Source organism: Neomonachus schauinslandi, chromosome 11 (assembly GCF_002201575.2).
Source record: "Neomonachus schauinslandi chromosome 11, ASM220157v2, whole genome shotgun sequence".
Lineage (NCBI taxonomy): Eukaryota > Metazoa > Chordata > Mammalia > Carnivora > Phocidae > Neomonachus > Neomonachus schauinslandi.
This window is the reverse complement of record NC_058413.1, coordinates 58,211,320-58,232,228: the sequence shown is the minus strand read 5'-3', so window position 1 is coordinate 58,232,228 and position 20,909 is coordinate 58,211,320. Positions and strand designations below refer to the sequence as shown.

General features: G+C 45.5%; 1 protein-coding gene across 1 annotated transcript in view; it reads left to right on the top strand.

The window, feature by feature from the left end:
• Positions 1-20,909, top strand: part of TENM4 (teneurin transmembrane protein 4) — a 366,208-nt gene that overhangs the window by 186,313 nt on the left and 158,986 nt on the right. The window contains exons 7-8 of the mRNA XM_021704752.2: positions 3,309-3,523; positions 5,157-5,367. Coding sequence (XP_021560427.1) covers positions 3,309-3,523; positions 5,157-5,367 — 426 coding nt within the window. The remainder of the gene's footprint in view (positions 1-3,308; positions 3,524-5,156; positions 5,368-20,909) is intronic.

Genomic DNA, 20,909 nt, shown 5'->3' with positions numbered 1-20,909 from the left:
GCACTCTACCACCATTGAGAGTATCTTTGAAGAGTTTTAATTAACCATTTATCAATTTAATGCCTTAAGAAGCCATAATAAATGAAGAGAAACCCCAAATGGCTTTATCTCTGAATGATTTCTTAAGTATTCTGAGCCTCAGTACATACATCTTATTAGTGTGAGAATTAACTGAACCAGTGTACATAAAAGGGCCCAGCATATGGTCAGAGCAGTAAATGACAGCTACTACTACTTCTACCTTTATTACTATTACTACTACTGCTCTTATTGCTGTTGTTCTTACCATCATTATTATTTTCCAGAATGTGGGTAGGGATAAAAAGAATTTTATACACAGGACTTTTCTCCCCAACTCCCTCCTCCCTCTACCATCTCTCATTCCTCTACCACTGGTGGGCCTTGCTGTGTAGTGGGATAGTTTCTATTCTAGTGCTCACCGCTTGGTGCTCTGAATTAAGAACAAAGAGTCTTAGGTTGTAGGATCTGGAAAGAGGAAGGCAGGAAGGGGTGGGTGTGGCTTCACTCTGAATAACTGCTAGACCAGTCAATCTCATGTCTCTTTCCCACCAGGCAGAGGTGCTCCGTGGGCTGTAGTTCTTTCCCCTCCAAAGCCCCCATCTCATCCCTGTGTGTAGTCCAGTGTGGGGACCACTGGGGACCAGAGTAGAGGAATGATAAAGGTTAAATCCCTAGATGGGGATCCTCTTTTCCCTCCAAAACATTGCCTTTAGGCTGGGCTGTGGTCCCTTCGGGTGACTTGGCACGAAGGTCACTTTTGAACTGAAGCCCAAGTGGCCCTCACAGACTCAGCCAAGAGAGTCAAGGTCCTGGTGAGGGCTGTGCCCTAGAACAGAATTTACTATTTTTATTTGATTGTGTGTACATACCAACAATAATTATTTTCTACCATTTGGGCCCACGTTGGTGAAATACTAGAATGCTAGAAAAGAATATTCCCTTTCTACCACTCCCTGGGGTAAAAGCCAACTTATTTGTGCCTCTGGGGCCGGCAGACCTCTGGAGAGAGTCTCTGGGCTGGCCTCTGACCTGTGAGGCTCAGAACTTAGCTGAGGGAATAGCTATCTCTTAAAAACATGCTCACTAGAGGGGAAAATGAATCAGGCAGGGTGCTCCCGACAGCATGCCAAACTGTGGGGGAAGCATTCATTATTTATTCTCAGACATAGAAATTATTTGAATGCAGACAATTCTGAAATCCCATCAGCTCTGACTCCAACCTACTCACAAAGGAAATGAGTCCTTGGAATTAGCAGTCTCGGGCTTATTTCTATGCAGTTTCTAGGAGGAAACTCATAGTTCTGCATCCTTAGCAGAATTAGAAGCTAAAGGGCATGCTCTTTTCTACCTAGAATACAAAAGAATTGTGGTATCGGGAGCCCCAAAATCAGATAAGAATGTGAAAATAATTCTCTTCCATCCTAATGCTTTGTGAATTTGGCTTCTGTCTTTGAACTTTGAACCACAGTGTGGTGGTTTGTGTGTCTACATTTTCAAGGTAAAAGTCTGGGGTACATTCCTTCCATAAAGGAATCAAATGCAAGCTCTTTCCTATGCTAATGACAGAATACTAGTGGTGCTTTTATTGAGAGCATGCATTTTAACTTTTTTTGTTGGCATATTTTTAATTAAAATAACATTTAATAGTTTGAAGCTAAAAACCTGATGTTTCTACGTAGGAGTTTATAAAGGAATGATAACATATGGAGAAGTTTAACATTTAAATTGAATTTTATTATTTAAAACAGTAAAATATTTTATGACTACAACAATGCCCTGCCAAGCTCCATTTCAGCATCAAATGTGCTTTGTAAGGAATCTTACAAAAGCTAGGGGGAAAAAGACATTTTAATTTCTTATTCCCCAAATGCTTTTTATAAAAAAGTTCCCACAAACGTGTTTTCTTTACAAATGGATTCTTGTTCTCTAAAGTGTCTCTTCGAACATCTCTAACAAAACACCAAATCTTGGAACTAGGATACCCAGGGGGTGATTCCTTTTGACAAATAGGATGTCGTCTGCTGGCTTGAGTTTGGCTTGTCGATGTCCTAAGGGTGTAGGTCTTCTAACATCCCTGTCACCTCCTTCTGTCCCCTCCCAACTCCTCAGAAGGCTGATGTCTGGCAGGAAGTGGGGTTTATAGTTTTCACATGTGAGTGTGCTTAATTACTAAATAGAGGAAGTTTGATAAGCCGCCTTCCTTCCTGGTACTTCGGGTGCCCCCAGAAAGCTGTCACTCTCCTGACTGGTGACAGAAATGGGCAAGGGGCCGTATTTCTGACTCTGTTCCCCGCAACCTGCAGGGTCAGGAACCCGGGTTGAATTTCCAAATATGTTATAGGCTTTGTGCCTGAACTTGAGAAATTCCCAAAACTTTACAACCCCCCCCCCATTTCAGCACAAAAACAATATTCAAAGACCTCCATCCAAGATTCAGAAGCATTTTTTAGAAGTATTCCCTCCCGGGCGCCTGGGTGGCTCAGTTGGTTAAGCGACTGCCTTCGGCTTAGGTCATGATCCTGGAGTCCCGGGATCGAGTCCTGCATCGGGCTCCCTGCTCGGCGGGGAGTCTGCTTCTCCCTCTGACCCTCCCCCATCTCATGCTCTCTCTCTCATTCTCTCTCTCTCAAATAAATAAATAAAATCTTTAAAAAAAAAAAAAGAAGTATTCCCTCCCTTCAGAAGTACCCCCTCTTTCACCTTCCCCAACCCTACTCCTGCTCCCAACATAAATCCCCATCTATATGTCTTAGCCTCAGAATTTGGTTTCCAATTATACATAAACATGTAAATTTGTAGAATACCTCTTCCACTCAGATCATGCTTCCCAAAGCTAGGGGAACCATTCTGAGTTGGAAATTTAATAACAACACCTTGTTCGCACTACCCTTCCTATTTTAGCGTAAATGCTTTTACACACACACACACGCACACACACACACACACACACACAAGTTATTCTCCTGTGACCGCAAATGATCATTTTGGGGATCAAAATATATCTTAACAAGCTGTGGAATTGTGCAGTATACAGATGGCCCTTGGGGAGGACCCATACTGCTTTGGAAGAATGCATATTTTTAGCAGAACAATTTGAGCATTACTGGGGAAAAAAAAGTTCTGGATGTTCTTACTCCTTGGGGAGTGGGGGTGGGGGCTGGCAGTGGAACATCGTAGAGAGAAGCACAGGAGACACAGGATCGTGCTGCAGTTCAGGGGCTCTGACCCCACGTGTCACTTGTGGCTAACTGTGCTGTCTTTGTCTTCCCTTCCCTGTGTCTTGGTAGGAAAGCCCAGTAGTTTCTTTCCAGAGGACAGTTTTATAGACTCTGGAGAAATCGACGTGGGGAGACGGGCTTCCCAGAAGATTCCTCCTGGCACTTTCTGGAGATCTCAGGTGTTCATAGACCATCCTGTGCATCTGAAATTCAATGTGTCTCTGGGAAAGGCAGCTCTGGTTGGCATTTATGGCAGAAAAGGCCTTCCTCCTTCACATACACAGGTAATCAGAACGCCACATCCCCTGCTGACCTCCGGGGGCTCCTACCTCACACCTTAACCTCAAGTCAGGAAGCCTAATGTTATACCCGGAGCCTTGTGCTTGAGGGGCATTTCATGTATTTGATAGCCCATTCCTCCATTTGCCCTCTCTTAAGACCCTACCTTTCCAATGAGTAGGGTTCTATCCCTGGAGTTTTTTAAGAAGAGGGAATTTTAGGAAATATTCCAGTAGCCTTTCTACTGTTACCCAATCACCTATGTTAAATGATCCAAGAAATGTAACCTAAGGAGAAAAGCAGGCACTTTAGAGTCAGACAGACTTGAGTTTGAATCCTCTCATTATCAGCTATGAAGCCTCCAGCCTGGTACTCATCCACTCAGCAAGTTTCTAATCCCTCCAGTGGCGACACCAATACCCACTTTACAGGGCTGTTGTGAAGGATCTAGAAGAACATTTATAAGGCAGATAGTGTAGGATCTGTCTCAGGGTACATGCTACTTCCCTAGTCTCTTACATCCCTCTGTCCTTTGGGGGTTCATGGTTACTCTGACACACGCGCACCAGAAACACCTGACAACTCATCCAGGATGACTGACCTGTTACAAGTTGTGATGGCTAAAGAACAGACTTGGTAAGGTAAGGTCCTCCCAGTTCTGGGATTGGAGTAACATAAGTCAGAGGCACCCATCAGACATTCCCAGGCCATGTGCAGCCTTCGTAGCCCCAATCGTTATGGAAGATTTCTAGGTGAAAGCTACATAGATGTATTTGCTGATGGTAGAATCACAGGAAAATAGAGCCCTGGCCCCTTATTCCTTTGTAGAACAGCAATCCTAGTCCTGGACTTCATTTATACATGAAATAGAATAGATACCTTGGTTTTTTAGAAGAAAGGTAGGTGGATAGATGGATAGATAGCTAGGAGACAGATAACTGCTCAGTTTGCTTGCTGGTAGACCAGTAGGACTTAGCCACCTACCTGTTGTTAACACCACATGACTGACTTCTCTTGAGTCTCACACTACCAGGCTCAGCTCAGTCAGCAGTGTATCTGACCCAGCATGTAATTATTGATAGAATTTTGAACTAATCCAGTTTAGTTCCCCTAAAACTGCTCCCTGAAACTGGAACATTGAGAAAGGATCGTTGATAACAGGAAGATAGATAGGAATCAAATTTTCATTTGTACTTGACTGACATTTAAGGCACATCCAGTGCTGCAGTCCCAGTCCTTGAGCCCTGGAATTCCCACCATCCCTTGCACAGAGTTGGGGTGAAGTCATTAAATGGCCGGGTTTCTGATCATGACATGCCCACCATTGGAAAAGCATGTTCGTCTTGGTACAGACTCAGCCAGATGAAGACTGCCCACATAGACACCAAATTAAAGAAAAATGAGACTAAAGAATAATTCGCCAATTATGCTGCACTCACAAGGGAATCTGGAGACTATTACCATGTAAAACAGGGGTCTGGGGAGGAGTCAAAGTTGGTTGATCAACCTTCATGTGGCTTTAGCCTTTGTGCCTGTTCTCAGGTTGGGTTTCTCGTGTGTTCCCCAGAAGTATGAAGAAGGAATCTGGCATTGTGGTGAAGCAGACGCACTGCTAATTACGCCCTCTTTGTACTTTAGTTTGACTTTGTAGAGCTGCTGGATGGAAGAAGGCTCCTGACCCAGGAGGCACGGAGCCTGGAAGGACCCCAACGCCAGTCTCGGGGAGTCGTCCCCCCATCTAGTCATGAGACCGGCTTCATCCAGTATTTGGATTCAGGAATCTGGCACCTGGCTTTTTACAATGACGGGAAGGAGTCTGAAGTGGTTTCTTTTCTCACCACTGCCATTGGTAAGGAGCCTCCAGCCCCCTGGGGCCTGGGGGATCTTGTCCCTTCGGGTGGAGGGATGTGGGGGATTCTGAGGATTGGAGCCAACAAGGGAATATGGCTTGCCCACAGCTGTCAATGCCACCTGGAGTCTGGCATGAGTCCCTCCTGACTGGCTTGCTGGACAGGGATGGGAGTGGGAATCAGGGAAATGAGGGAAGGGAGGAATGGCAGGAGGGGCCGGCAGGCCATTCTGGGCTGCTGCCCACTGCCTTTCTTGTGTTAACTGTGGACCAGCTGCTACACTGAAACCAAGGGGTAGAACAGACAACAAGACGGGAACCCTATCTGACCAGCGACGTGGAGGCAACATCTCTTCTTGTCACTTCTCTCCCACACCTGTATTTGTCTTTATAGCTTCCTTGGCTCAACTCAATGATTTGTGATTTGGATTTTTGTCTTTGAGTGTGTGTGGCTTTTTGTTTGTTTGTTTTGCCTTTGGAGCTAACAGTCCCTGGCAGTTGAGAAAAGAAGATGAAGGCTCAGAGAGAGAATGAGAATGGCAGAGCGAAGGCCCAGATGAACAATGTGATCAGTCAAACTGGGATTCTGTTGAGAACAGAGACATCTTGGTCTCTGACAGAGAGCGAGCTCTGATGTTTGGAATCAGCCTTAACACCTTCTCTGTCCCTCGTTATGGAAGAGGGCCACAGCTCTCTGTTCAGAGTGAGCCCCTGGGCCACCCCACAAGCCTACTGGTGTCTGGGAGCCTGGAATTTCTCTTCTTTACCTGCACACCCCATAGAATTCGTCTCCTCCTTAGATAGCCATAGGACACAGTGGTCTCAGTGGTTCAGGTCAGAGAACATTTATTCTGAGTTTATACTGGGAGCATTATGACATAGCCTGAAGACAAAATCCCCTGCAGGAAAATAAAACTTACAGAAAATAAAACTCTACCAGCCAGAATGCTTGGAAACAGGGTTTCTGCTTAATGAAAAGCTTTATGTGGTATAGGGTTCACCTCAAAACCCTGTCTCAGTCCTTGGCTGGGAGTCTCTGTGACATGGAGAACGGGAATTGAATAAAAACCTGTGAATCTGGTCCTTGGTCCCTAAAACTCCCACAAAACCCTGGCTTCTCCTTCTAAACAGCAGTCATCGTGTTCAGACCCTTCTCCTCTCATTTGCAATTTTGCCATTAGTGTCGAGGCAGAGACTACCTATCCCATTAAATGTCGGCATGGTTAGTACCCTTCTGCTGTCCCTGCAGGCTCCGTGGTCTCCCCTCCTGGCAAAATGAGGGCAGTGGAGGCCATCCGGCTACGTCAGCTCCCAGGGAGGAGATGGCACTTTGTGCATCTGTGATTTGGAAGTGTCTGCCCTAGCTGCTGGTCTCTGAGGGCCTAGAGGGCAAGGACTTCAACATAATCTTCTCTGCCCCCCGACACCCAGCCCGGGCCCCGACAGGTGACTCAGTGGATAAGGCCGTGAGCTGGAACATGGCGCTCCGTCTGCTCAGGCCCTGCTGCAGTGGGCTGGTGAGCAGGAGGCTATGCACACAGCCCCATCCCATCACTGGAGAGCCAGTTGGGGTCCTCACCGTCAGTGAGGCTGTCACTCTGTGGGGTTTGCCAGGCTCCAGACCCTGTTCCTTTTCTCTTTCTGGGCACGGTGGCTTCGTTTTAGCAGCAAGGATTATCGAGTCATTAGCGGTACCTGAGTTAGAGCTTCACGGTCCCACAGCCTGACTTCACTTAGGCACAGCTCACAGTCGTGCTTGGTCAGAATCCAGTTCTCTTACAATCAGAATTCTTTATTTTTAATAACTGAGCATAAATATGAAAGGATATTAATATAAACCCCCAAAGAAAGCTACTTTTAATTAGGATGTGCCTCTCAGAGAAGTAAAATGTAGGTACCTTTAGGTACCTCTGCCAACTCTTGGCTTGTCAGAGCTTGCTAACCTGTTTTGCCATAATTAAGGCGATGGTCTTGCTTTTCCCTCTGGTTCTCCTGTTCTTAGCTTGATGATGAAGTCTGCCTTCACCTCCCTTAACCCTATAATATCTTTTAGAGCAGATAGGCTATCCTGTGCTTCTCAGAGTTTTATGAACCACTTGGTGTCTTGTTAAAATATAGATCCTGCTTCAGTAGGTGGATTCTTAGGTCCTACACTTCTAACCAGTGCTGCTCATCTGGGGAACCATATCTTGAGTAGCAGGGGGCTATAGTATCTTAGGAATGGTCTCAAACATTGTTGTGCAAAGCGTCACCCAGGAAGCTGGCTTAAAATTCAGATTCCTGGACCCTGTCCCCAGGAATTATGACCCACTAAGCCTTAGGTAGAGCCCAGATAATCCTGATTCCGGTGGTCTGTCAGCTGAGCTGTGAGAAGAAATGCCTCATGAGCACTGCTTTCTCTTCCTTCCTCCCCTAACCGCCCCACGTTAGCTCTGTGACCACAGTCAGGTCACCTCTCTGAGCCTCCTTTTTCTTATATGGAAAATGAGATAATAGTACTCTGCAATCCCCGTTGTGAAGATTAGAGCAGATCCAAAATGCCTTGCACAGGCTTTGGCCCTGTAAGCACCCAGTCAATGGAAGTTGCTACTATTCTCTTCCACCGTCCTTCTCTTTCCATCTTCTCTTGCTGCCTTTTGGACTTGTCTGTCTTCCTTCAAGCTACAGTGATTGTTTAATGAATACCTTTTTTTTTTCTTTAATACAAAAACAGACGGATTCTAATGTTGCTATTAATCCCTCTCTCCCCAAGAGTCCGTGGCACTGAGTCTCAGCTGTCTGTGATTGTTACCTGTGAGCTGTGAGTTGTAATGTGTCTTGGCAGGTTAATTAAAAGTTTGGGTCTTGTTTTAGTGAACTCATTATGGTCCTTATATACAACTGTAACTCTCAGGTTTGCTTAACACATGGATTGGAATATGACCTTCCCTTTGTTGCATGTTGAAATGCAGATCTAGAATTTAAGAAGATCTGAAATGTCAGAATCCAGAGTATTTATGTCTGTTTGTAATTAAGTAGCAGGAGAAATAATTGCATTTAATTTAACAAATGGCTGTATTGTGTACATTTGTGCTTTTCCCTCCATTTAATGCAATCCAGCTGATGATTTTAAATTAAATGAGTTTATCTTCTGCCTTGAAAAAAATCTAAAAGCACTTTAATAACTGTATACATAAATATATACACACAGAAACCTGATGTTGACTGAGCTCCCTCTGAACTGGATACATTTACATTTACAGACACACACACACACCACTGAAACCGAGCAAGTTTTAGAATAAAACAGGGCAGCTGTTTTCAGAAAGAACAGTTTTTCCCTCCCATGTGGAGATCCAGAATTTGAAGGTAGTGTTGTTTCTGGTCCTGGCTCCCCTAGGGGCCTTGCTGACCCCAAGTATTGAATGACGTAGGTGGGTATATACCAGTATCTAAAATATAATTCAGTGGTGCAGTTTACAAAGGGCATTAAATATATTCTTTAAGCCTCTAGATAACTCAGTGAGATGATTATTCTTATTTTTACGATCACTCCCTATTGCAGAGGAGGAAATTAAGGTTCAGGGATAGCAAGAGAAAAGCTGAGGCTTGAATTTATATCTGACTGACTCCAAAGCTTGGGCTCTTCCTTCTTTAGCAATCTGCCTTCTTCCCAGGATCAGGTTTCTGCTTGGAGTATGACACTTTTCTTTCCCACCTATTCTTTCATTCAACACATAGAGCGCGCCTACTGTGTGTTAGGGACCACGCTTGGCCCTTTGCTGCGTGTGATTTAATCCTCACAAGAACCTTAGACACTGCGTATGTTGATCTCAACTTTACAGATGAAGAAATTGAGGCTCGGAGAGTTTAATTGGCTTGCCCAAAGTCACGTAGTTATTAGTACGGGTGGGGCTAGGATGGCAACTTGCTCTCCAAATCCTACGCTCTCGCCACTCTGCCCCACAGTAGCTTACTATTTGCTATGACACTATTAAATATTTTATTTCCATTTGTATTATATGGAATTTAATTTCCCTTTTATTAACTTACTTCCAATATAACTAAGCATCTTACGTTAACCCAGGAAGTTTCCTTGCAAAGTCATTAAAAAGACCATAGGAGGAAAAAAAAAAAAACCTCACAGCATCCAAAACTTTAAAAATAAAAATATCTTCATACGCATTGCTTGCAACCCCAAGACCTGACAAGTCCGTGATGCAATGTTTTGGGTCTCCAGAGAGCATTTTATCTTTTAGTTTTGGTTGATGCCGAAGCATAAAGGGACAGATCAAGCTGACGTTGTGGCCGTGGTGAGCCAAGCTGGAAAATAACAGAGATGCCCCACAGTGGATTTAGAAACACAGAGAAAAGAAATGAGAATCATTGTTAGAAAACATAGACCCAGCCGTTTTTACGAGAAACATGCCCTGGTCTTCCTGGTCTAGGACATCAGTACTAATTAAAGAGAAGAATCCTTTTGTTCATGCCCAGGCAGCTGGCTGCTGTAAATGGACCCATGTCCAGGGACTAGAAGCAGATTTCGTCCCTCTCTCCCCCCTTCCCTTCTTCCTTCCTTTCTCCAACAAATAGTGCATTCCTGCCTTTTCCCCAACTGGAGATACAGAGACAGTAGGACATGGTTTCTGGCAAAAGTAGCTTGTGGTCTGATGAAGCATGGGCACAGGAAGTGTCTCTAATCCAGGGGAAGGAGAAAGAAAGGTCACTTCTGGAGTCACTGGTCAAAGTGCCATGGGGGTTGGAGGAAGGCAAGGGCCTGTCCAGCTAGATGGGTCAGGGAGGCGCTCTGGATGAAGCAACATTTGATGGGATCCTAAAGGATGGATGGAATTTCCACATTTGCGGGGGGGTGCAATTGATGAGTTCATTCCAGGTAGTAGGAACAGCATGAGCAAAAGGGAGGTATGCAAAAACTGACAGCTGGCTATAAGGAGCCAGAAGTTCTGTTTGACCAGAACGCAGGATGCCCTGGGAGGGTGGAGGGAGTTGTCAGGGACAAGCTTGCATGCCTCCCTAAGGCAGAGTTCATTCGGCAGGTATTAGGTGCCACTGCAGGTTTTGTTTTGTTTTGTTTTGTTTTAAGATTTTTTTACTTATTTGACAGAGAGAGAGACAGCAAGAGAGGGAACACAAGCAGGGGGAGACGGAGAGGGAGAAGCAGGCCTCCCGTCGAGCATGGAGCCTGATGTGGGGCTTGATCCCAGGACCCTGGGATCATGGCCTGTGCCGAAGGCAGACGCCCAACGACTGAGCCACCCAGGCACCCCACCACTGCAGGTTTTTGAGCAAGGGAATTAAATTATTAGAGCCAAAGGGTTTATCTTATGGGGCCCAGAACAAGAGCTCATTAATTTATGTAACGAGAGGAAGTTGCTGGGATTGAGCTTTGTGATTTCATGAGAAAAAGAGGGGAAGGAAAGGGGGAGCCGTGAAGCACAGAAGGTCTGGGTCAAGGCCCCTGGTGGGGTTCTTATTTGCTGTGCCTGCACCCCATTCCTCTTTCTCTCTAGATGTGAATAGAGACTTTCACATGAGCTTCTGTCTCTCTTCCAAGGGTAGTCAAAACTGGGTCCTTGATAATCTTCCAAAGACCCCCCAGACAGTACAATTTCCATACTTCCTTTGCTCTGATCACATAAGACTGCTGTTCATTAGCCTCTGAGTGCATTTGCAAGCAGCTAGAGAGAAAAAGCCCCAGCATCCTAGAATTCTACCTTGTGTAAAAACCTGCACTAGTTCAAAGAAAAGACTAAGAAAAGTGATTGCAGAATGATTTTCAGTTTTTAATAAGCTCTGCCCCCACCATTCCCCATATTCCCTTCCTCTGAATTATAAGATACAATACAGCGGTGAGGTATTGAGGTCTCTCAGTAATCAACTAACCTTCTTGTAAATGACATTGGCAGCACTTTGTGAAATTTTCACTGGAAACCCATCTTTGGAAAAGTGCCCTGTGAATTCACCTCTCCCTGATAGCAGTGATTTATTCAGAGCAGTCTGGTATAAGTGGAATGAAACCGGAGGCTGAGGGAGAGCTCGAGCCAGCACGTTGGGGACAGACTGTGGCAAAAATCCGTTTTCATGGCAGACAGCTTGGAGTATCAGAGGGCTACGTCTGCAGACTGGGGACTAGCCCCGCAGGCAGCTGACCCTGCTCACCAAAGACGGGAGGGAGGGCAGGGTTCCCCACCGCCCCCCTCTGCCCCCTCCGCTCCCCCCAGGATCTGCCTTGGACTGCTGAACCTTCTGAATTCTCTGGGACCTGGGAACTCAAGGGCAGGAAAGAAGAAAAGATAGCTCAAGGACATAGTAGGTACCAAGCAGCAAAGCTCGGTCTCTGTGAAAATGGTTAGAAATGTGTTCCGTGTGCACATAAAAACATCCCTGCTAGGATGGCCTGTCAGTGGGGCTTTGGCGTTCTCATGCACGCTCCCAGGCTAGGGTGTCCATCCGGGGCCAGGACAGCACCCAGTGGTGGAATCGGGGACCCGGCTCTTTCCACCGTTCGAGCCCTGCCGTCCTCAGCTCTGGCTGCTCTTTTCATGCTTGCCCCCTTGTGGTCCCAGCCTGGCTGCTGCAGCGCCATGGCTCATCTGCATATCAGGCCCGGGAAAGAAGAAAGAGAAGGAAAGCAGGGAAGCTCCATTTTCCCTAAAACCTCCAGCTTACGTTTCTTTGGCACAGCTGCATCACTTCAACACTCAGAGCTGTGAAGGAGGCTGAGGAAGGGAATATTTGTAGCTCACCACATCGACACGCTAATCAAAATTAGGGTTCTCTGAGAAAGAGGGGAGGTCAATATGGGGTCTTCAGTGTCTGTCATCGTCTTCACTGATCTGTTTGGTTTAGCAAGTGCCGACTGAGAGCCCCTTACTGTGTGCCAGCCCCTAGCCTGGGCATTTTAGCTGCAGCCAGGAGGCAGACACGGTACCTGACCTTGAGGTTCTCAGGAGCTAGTATGTGAGGCTGAGAATAAGGAGGGGCCACCCAGGTAGCTGATGAGGAGGGAAAAGGCTTTGTTCAGTCTCTTTACAGCACCAAGGAACCAAGGACTTTTTTATCACTCCTTGAAGCCCCTTGCATGATGCTTCAAAGAGGATGGACAGGATGATCAGGTCCAGAGGGCTTATAGGCAGACCTTAGACACTATGTTCATTTTCTCGTTCAACCAGTATTTACCAATTACCTTTTCCACGCCATGACCTGAGCAGGCATCATTGTCCATGGTATATAAGAAATAGTCATGCTTCCTGTCTTTGTGTCATTTATAGACATGCTTGAGACAGTTTGTGATAGTCTTGAGTTTAAACACAGTCATCAAATATATATGTAAATGTATAATGGTAAATGGTAAATACTCATTGTGGCAAAGAGAAGAAGGTGCTCTACAGAAACAAACAGGAGACTTAATTTAGATCGCTGGGGCAGGGGTAGGAATAGGAGTGGTTTAGATGAAGGTTAGGAGAAAGAAAATACCAGCAGAGGCAAGAGCATGTGCAAAGGCCCTGGGATAGGCAATCGCTGGAAGTGTTCAAAGATCTTTACGATGGTCACATTATGGGGTGTGGGGATGGATCAGAGGGCTAAATGGTTTCAGGTAAGGCTGGCTCCTGGTATGGGGATTTAAGGAGGCATGTGAAGAGTTCTGTTTAAATTAATCCTACGGGTAACAGGAAGCCACTGTGGGACTTTCAGCTAGTGTGACCAAAAGTTTCTGAAGCTTTGGAGCTGCGACTCCAGTGAGGAGGCTGGGACAGGAGTCTGGGCAGGGGCTCAGGCTGGCCTGTGGGTAAAAACGAGCACATTTGAGCCATGTACTGATGCTTGGAGATTATCGGCAAATCCCAGGTATTAAGATGATGTTCACTGAAGGAAGAGATTAAAGCAGGGGAGAAAAGGGTTGAGGAACGGTCCGTTTCAAGAGCGAGTAAAGCCATGCCACTGGCAAAGGAGCCTGTGAAGGTCAGAGAGCTGCAGGGAGGGGAACAAAAGAACGTGCCAGGGAGAAGTTCAATAGACAGAGTCCAGGTATTTTAGGACTCCCCCGCCCCCCATTTCAGCATTTCAGCCATCTTCCTCAATCCATAGCCAGAGCTTCCATTCACTCTTGGTTGATGTTTCTTTCTTTTTTTTTTTTATTAATTTTATTTTATTATGTTATGTTAATCACCATACATTACAGCATTAGTTTTTGATGTAGTGTCCCATGATTCATTGTTTGCGTATAACACCCAGTGCTCCATGCAGAATGTGCCCTCCTCAATACCCATCACCAGGCTAACCCATCCTCCCACCCCCCTCCCCTCTAGAACCCTCAGTTTGTTTTTCAGAGTCCATCGTCTCTCATGGTTCGTCTACCCCTCCGATTTCCCCCCACCTTTTTTCCTTCCTACTATCTTCTTTTTTTTTTTTTAACGTATAATGTATTATTTGTTTCAGAGGTACAGATCTGTGATTCAACAGTCTTGCACAATTCACAGCACTCACCATAGCACATACCCTCCCCAGTGTCTATCACCGGGCCACCCCATCCCTCCCATCCGCCACCACTCCATCAACCCTCAGTTTGTTTCCTGAGATTAAGAATTCCTCATATCAGTGAGATCATATGATACATGTCTTTCTCTGATTGACTTATTTCGCTTAGCATAATACCCTCTAGTTCCATCCACGTCATTGCAAATGGCAAGATTTTGTGGGTTTTTTGATGGCTGCATAATATTCCATTATATGTATATATACCACATCTTCTTTTTTATTATTATTATGTTATGTTAATCACCATACATTACATCATTAGTTTTTGATGTAGTGTTCCATGACTCATTGTTTGCATGTAACACCCAGTGCTCCATGCAGTACGTGCCCTCCTTAATACCCATCACCAGGCTAACCCATCCCCCCAACCCTCCCCTCTAGAACCCTCAGTTTGTTTCTCAGAGTCCATAGTCTCTCATGGTTCATCTCTCCCTCTGATTTCCCCCCCTTCATTTTTCCCTTCCTACTATCTTCTTCTTCTTCTTCTTCTTTTTTTTTTTAACATAATGTATTATTTGTTTCAGAGGTACAGGTCTGTGATTCAACAGTCTTACACAGTTCACAGCACTCACCATAGCACATACCCTCCCCAGTGTCTATCACCCAGCCACCCCATCCCTCCCACAGCCCACCACTCCAGCAACCCTCAGTTTGTTTCCTGAGATTAAGAGTCTCTTCTGGATGATGTTCTGCCACTTTGGGATACAGAATGCCAAGAGCCTTTGCAAACCTTTTATTTTATTTTATTTTATTTTTTATTTTTAGAGAAATAGTACACGTGCAAGCAGAGGGGGAAGGGACAGAGGGAGAGGGAGAAAGAGAATCCTAAGCAGGCTCGATGCTCAGCCCAGAGCCCAAAAGGGGGTTTGATCTCACGACCCCGAGATCATGACCTGAGCTGAAACCGAGAGTCGGACGCTCAACCAACTGAGCCACCCAGGCGCCCCAAACCTTTTAATCACTTAAATCACACTTTTAAAGATAAGCAAACTGAGGCTCAGAGAAGTCACATGCCTTGTCCAGGGGCACACAGCCTCCAAGCAACAGAGCCAGGATCGTAGTCCCAGCACTCTGTCGATCGAGTGCCGATGGTTCTGTGCCGGGTACTTGTACTGGGGGTGTTATCCCTCATTTCCCTCACAACCTGGGAAGTTAGGTTCTGTGTGTTCCCACGTTATAGATACGGAAACGAGGCTCAGAGATCAAATGCTGTTTGTCACGATCTCACACGTAGGAAATAGCAGAGCTAGGTTGGCAGCCCAGATCCTGTGCTTCCTCTGACATCTTAGTGACCAGGTCTCCGGTGTGTGATGACATCCACCTGTGTGCCTCCACACTCTCCCAGTCAGACAGTCATCAAGACAGACAAGGGCTTAGAGGTGATGGCATTCACACCTCCCAGACTCACAGTGTGCCTGCCGTCAGCAGCTGCAGGGCACCCCTCTGCCTTGTCCTAAAGAACATCCTGAGCGGGACTGTTCCTGCCCAAGGGACCCCTACTCCCACCTCCATTCAGGTGGAGTTTCTGATAGAAGATAGTTCTCTTTGGATGGTTTAGTTTTTGAGATAGTGATAACTTTGTTTTTGTAACTGAGGATGAATTTTTTATTTTCTGATAGCTCTTTTCTCTCACAGTTGATAAAGGCATTTCCTCACCCCCATCTTGCCAGCTAGCCTCTCTATGACGGAGCGGTGCCTTTAACAGGGCTCTCACAATGGAGGTGTCTTTTCTCCTTCCCTTAGCAATCGCACTGATACGCGGGACCTGACTGCATAGATGGCCTCCAGTTCAGTTGTAACCCTAACCGAGTCTGGCCTTGGTGGGAGATAGTTGAAATTTGTCACTGTGGCCAGAGAGGTGGTGTGGCCTGGAGAAAGGGCAAAGGCTTTGGAGTCAAACGGTCCTGGGTTTGAATTCTGACAGCACTGTTTATAAGCTATGGGACTTCGGCTGAGTCTGAGCCTCACCTGACTCACCTGTAGTTAGAAATTAAACCTACTTCAGGGAGTCGGACAACAACATGAAAGCATGTAATTCATGGTACGTTCTTAGCATATTTTTAAGTGTCTCTTAATTATTCAACATTTGCCGAACATCTGCTTTGCTAAGTGATGGAGATTCATCGGTGAATAAAACAGATGCCTTGCCCTCCGAGAGCCTATAGTCAGCTTGGAGAACTGACCCTTTCATAAATAACTCCAATGCAATGTGGTCCGCGCCAATGGAGAGGTCTGCACAAGCTCCCATGGGAGCAGAGAGGAGGAGAGCTCCCTCCGCCAGGGATGCAGGAGGAGGTTGTGAAGCATAAAGAACTTGCTGTGATAAATGTGCCGAGTGAGCTGGGATGCAAGTAACGGGAATATAGAGAAGGAGCTACTCGACAAAAAGAAGACATGGAGATCAGATGGTAACCATCTCTGCTCAACCTCGGATGTAACCCCTGATGACTGGGCAGGAAGGAATCATTATTTGCACTTAGAGATGAGGAAACAGTCTGTGCACAGTGGCTCACCTGAGGACACGAAGCCAGGTCTTCTGAATCCAATCCCAGGGATTTCTCCTGGAGCCGGGCTGCCTGGCACAGGACTCTGACCATGGCAGACCTGCACCAGATGGTCAGTGAGCACCAAGTGAAAAGGTCAAAGATCACAGATGCTCCTCGCAGCCTAGATCCTTCCTCTGTGGACATGAACTTCTTGTGAGCAGCTCTGAAGGAAAGAAGGCCCAACTGCCAATTCAGGGCACTGCCAGGCACTTGATTGAGGAATGTTCTTTCTGTTCCAGGAGAACTGTGCATTCCAGGGCTGCTGGATTCAGGGGACAAAGCAACTCTCAAACTGGTTCAAGTCATACAGTCTTTCTGTGCCAGAACTGCTGCAGCTCAAAAATGGAAATGTGGGTTCCAGAACATTCCAAGGCACTAACTGTTACTTGTTCTTACAAATTGATCTTCCAGTTCCATAGGAAGCTTCTCAAGTGTCCCATTCTTCTAGTTTTAGGTCTTGTCTTTGTAAACTCACCCCTGCCTCTCTGAACTATTTGGCTAAATTAATAGTATTAATAGCTACTGTTTATTCAATGCATACTGTATCTCAGTGTATCTTAGATGTTTTACATAAAGTATTTCAGATGCTGACAGTAGGCATACAAAGTAGGAGGGATGTGGAGCTCCGAGTATCTAAATGACTAGGGCTGAAGTCCCATACCTAGTCAGGGAGGAGCCGGAACTCGAATCCAAGTCTTTCTGGCCCCAGTGCCCACACGCTGCTCCTCGTGTTCTTTCCCACCATGCCTCTGTGTGAGAGTGCCCGGTGTGTCTACTGGGAGTGGGTAGAGGACATGAAGGGGACGGTTCCCAGAGAAGAGCCTAGAAAATGAGCCTAGGGACAACCTGGAGGGGCTTTGTAGACCAGCCTAGAAGTCTGGTTTTGAAGGCAGTGGGGAGCACAGGACAATCCTTGAGCAAAGGTATAGCGTGATTCTGGTCTTGGATAGATCTCTCTGGCAGTGGTATATGCAAATGGGTTGGTTTCTCAGACAACAATAGGAAGGCCAATTGGAAGACTGTTTCAGTAACCAGTAGGGTTAGATAAGGGAAGAAGGCCTGATCTGGGGCAGATTTTGCTGCTTTGTATAAAGGAGAGGATGCATTGCAGGACATTATAGACTGGTTTTCTTGACCACTTGTATTTTAGCTGTAAGGGAGAGGCAAGAAGTTTCGACCTTGGAGAATGGATACATAGTGATAACATTAATTAAATTAGGAAGTGAGGAGGGGAAGGAAATACAGAGGATAAGTTCACATTAGATTTGAGCTGCTAATAGAATTTCTAAGTGGATGTTCGCTGTTGACAGTTACCAATGGGCAGATGGATAAATAGGTGTTGACTTGGGGATAGCTCTGACCCGGAGATGGAAACTCAATGGGCATCATCGGTGTGGATGTGAGAGGGGGCAGGTGGGAGGGTAGAGTATCGAGAAGCAGGGAGTCACGGATGGAACCCCAACATTCAGGGGAGATACAAAGAGATTAGCCTTAGAGGAAAGGTAGGGAGCTGATGACAAAGAAGCTGTTGGAGTTGGCCATCAGCAGGTCATTGGCAACCTCAGCAGGCGCAGTTTCCGCCCCCTGTTGAAGCAGGGTCACTACGAGTTCAGAAGTGAGTGAGAGGCGTGGAGTAGAAGCAATTCCTTCTAGACAGAGCAGGGAAGGAGACAGATGGGAGTAACCTGAGGAGGAGGCAGGTTCATGGAAAGGTTTATACAAGGTGGGGGGAGCCTTGAGTGTTGTCAGCTGTGGGAAAGGAGCCAGGGGGAAGATTGGGAGCCCAGGAGAGCGGGAGGATGATTAATGAAAGGAGGTGGGAGACACGGAGTAGAGGGCAGATGCAGGAGGACCAACCCTGGGAAAGGAAGAAAGACCCCACTTCCTGTGGGTCGGGAGAGGGCAGTGAAGATGAGAAGAGACCAAGTTAAGTTTGAAGGTGGGGGAGAGTGGAATACAGGGGAGGGTCCGTGCTGGCCCTCTAGAGATGAGTTGCCTTACCAGGTAAGCCCTTCATGGCCTGAACTGTACGCGTTCCCTTCCATGTGAGGCAGACTGAATCAGATCAGTTACATCATGTGCTGTGGCAGTAAAGACAGACACGTGGCTCCGTGGCCAGATCTGAAGCCAGGCGGCCTGGCTGGAGTCCAGTCTCTGCCACTTATTAACAGTGTGACCTTGGGCAAGATAGATAACCTGTCAGTGCTTCAGTTTCCTTATCTGAAAAATGATGATAATACCAGTACGCATTTCATGAGGGTAATTTTGAGGATAAAATGAGTTAATGTCTGTTAAAGGCTACGAACAATGCTGGGCACGCAATAGGTGCTACACAGTGTTTGTTATTGTTATTGGCAATAATAGTCCCTGATGGTTTTCAGTGCTTGCAGGCTCCCAGGAGCATGCTAAGTGTAATACATAACATTACCTAACTTAAATTCTGTACTAGTCCCAGGGAAGCAGGAGTTATTATTATTTCCTTTATCTAGATGAAGAAAAGAGGTTCAGAGAGGTTACCCACTTGCCACAGTTATACAAGGAATAAGGGCAGAGCCAGGATTTGAGTCTATGACAGTCTGACTCCCGAATCCGTGCTGTTTCTACACTGGCTCTTCTACATTTCCCCTGGGCTCCTCCCAAGTTAGGACCCCCTGCCTCTGGTACCCCTCCTTCCCCGTGTCCTGTGGCAGCAGGTTCCCAGGACGTGTGCTTTCTCAGTCCCTGACTTCTTGGGGACAAAGAGTTTGTACCCAAGGGTCTGAACTTGGGGAGAGAGCTCCTTTACGGTCGAGCACAGGTTTAAAGATTACAAATCTAGCAGAGGTTTGGGCGGGTTTCTTGCCACTTAAACAGAGCAGAGGACCTTCTGTTGAAATGACAGGAGTATGAGTGTTATATGAAGGGTTATAAAAAATCGCGAGCCAGAAACCTCCGAACATCTGGTTTTCATTTGAGTAGCTGCTAGTTCATGCCTTTATCTGAGCAGCTCTCATGTTCAGGGCTAATAGACACACAGTTTGTTTCATTCCTGGTTCGTATTACACGCCAGCCTGATTTTTTTATTTTATTTTCATTTGTGTCATAAGCCAAAAAGCCCATGCAAGAGTGCAAGGGATGGACTGTATATTTTGGACAAGCAAGAAAAAGCCCAGTGCACTAAGGCAGGAAGACTAGGGTGGTATTTTTCACAAATGTGGTTTGCATTTTTCTCAAGCTTATAAATGCAAGCTCTTCCGTGGAAACCTTTCATTTGGGAAGTGGTTCCTACTAGCATTATCTCTTTTTAAATGAGAGGAGAGGAAGGTGAAATCTGTTGAGCCGCTTCTGGGTGCCATGGACTACACTGAGCACAATCTATTGACATGAACTCATTTTAATTCTCGTAACCAGCTTGTGCCTTCAGAGTTGTTATCCCCATTTTCTGGGTGAGGCAGGGCATTGCATTCAAGGTCACACAGAAGCAGAGCTAAGATTCAAACCCAGGTCCATCTGATTCACAATTATTTTGCAAGTTTCCAACACTTTTTGAAGGCACTCTGCACGGTGCTGAGCTCTGTCTTTTGTGTTCAATAAGTAATAAAAACACCTTTAGTGAGGACACTAGGTCCTAACAATCCTGAAAACAAAAGACAAAAAGATACATAGCATAACAAAGAACACTGACTTCTAGTCAAAAGCCAGTGCTTCCTGGTTAAATATAAGACAAGTTTCCTTTAAAATCACTAATAAAGAAGGGAATAGCCATTAGCAGTGTTTTAGAAGCTCTGGCCAACATTAGGCAGAAAACAGGGATAAGAGGTTGAGACAGAGCTATCATTATTTGTGAAGGGTATGTTTATATTCCTAGAGAACCCAGAAACATTAATTGAAAAACTATTTACCTTAATAAGAATTCAGAACTTGCAACTGAGATACAAGATAGCCTTTCAAAAGTAATAGATTTCCCATATACTTGCAATCACCAGGTATGAAATATAATAAAAAATGCCCCAGTCAAAAAAAAATCAATAAAAATTAAAATATCACTTAATGAGAACTATATGTGACCTGTGTGACAAAAACTGTGAAATTTTATTGAGAGCCATAAAACAGGACATGATTAATTAGGAAATATAGCATGTTCCTAGATGAGAAGGTGAAACACTCTAAATATGTCAATTTATAGGTTTAATGGTATGCCAAACTGAATCCTAAAGGGAATTTAGGAGATGTGATTGAATGGTTTAAGGCTTCATCTGGAATAATAAACAGATGAAAGCATGGAAGAAATTCCAAAAGAATAATGAAAGGACACTCATCTTTAAAGACACTAACATATCATAAATCTAAAATAAAAGAGACTAGGAGTCAAACAGATTAACGAAGTAAAACTGCCTAGAAATATTACAAGCTATATGTAAAACTTTAATATTTGAAAAAAAAAAAAAAGAATTACAAGTTAAGTTAATGGAGAAGGAA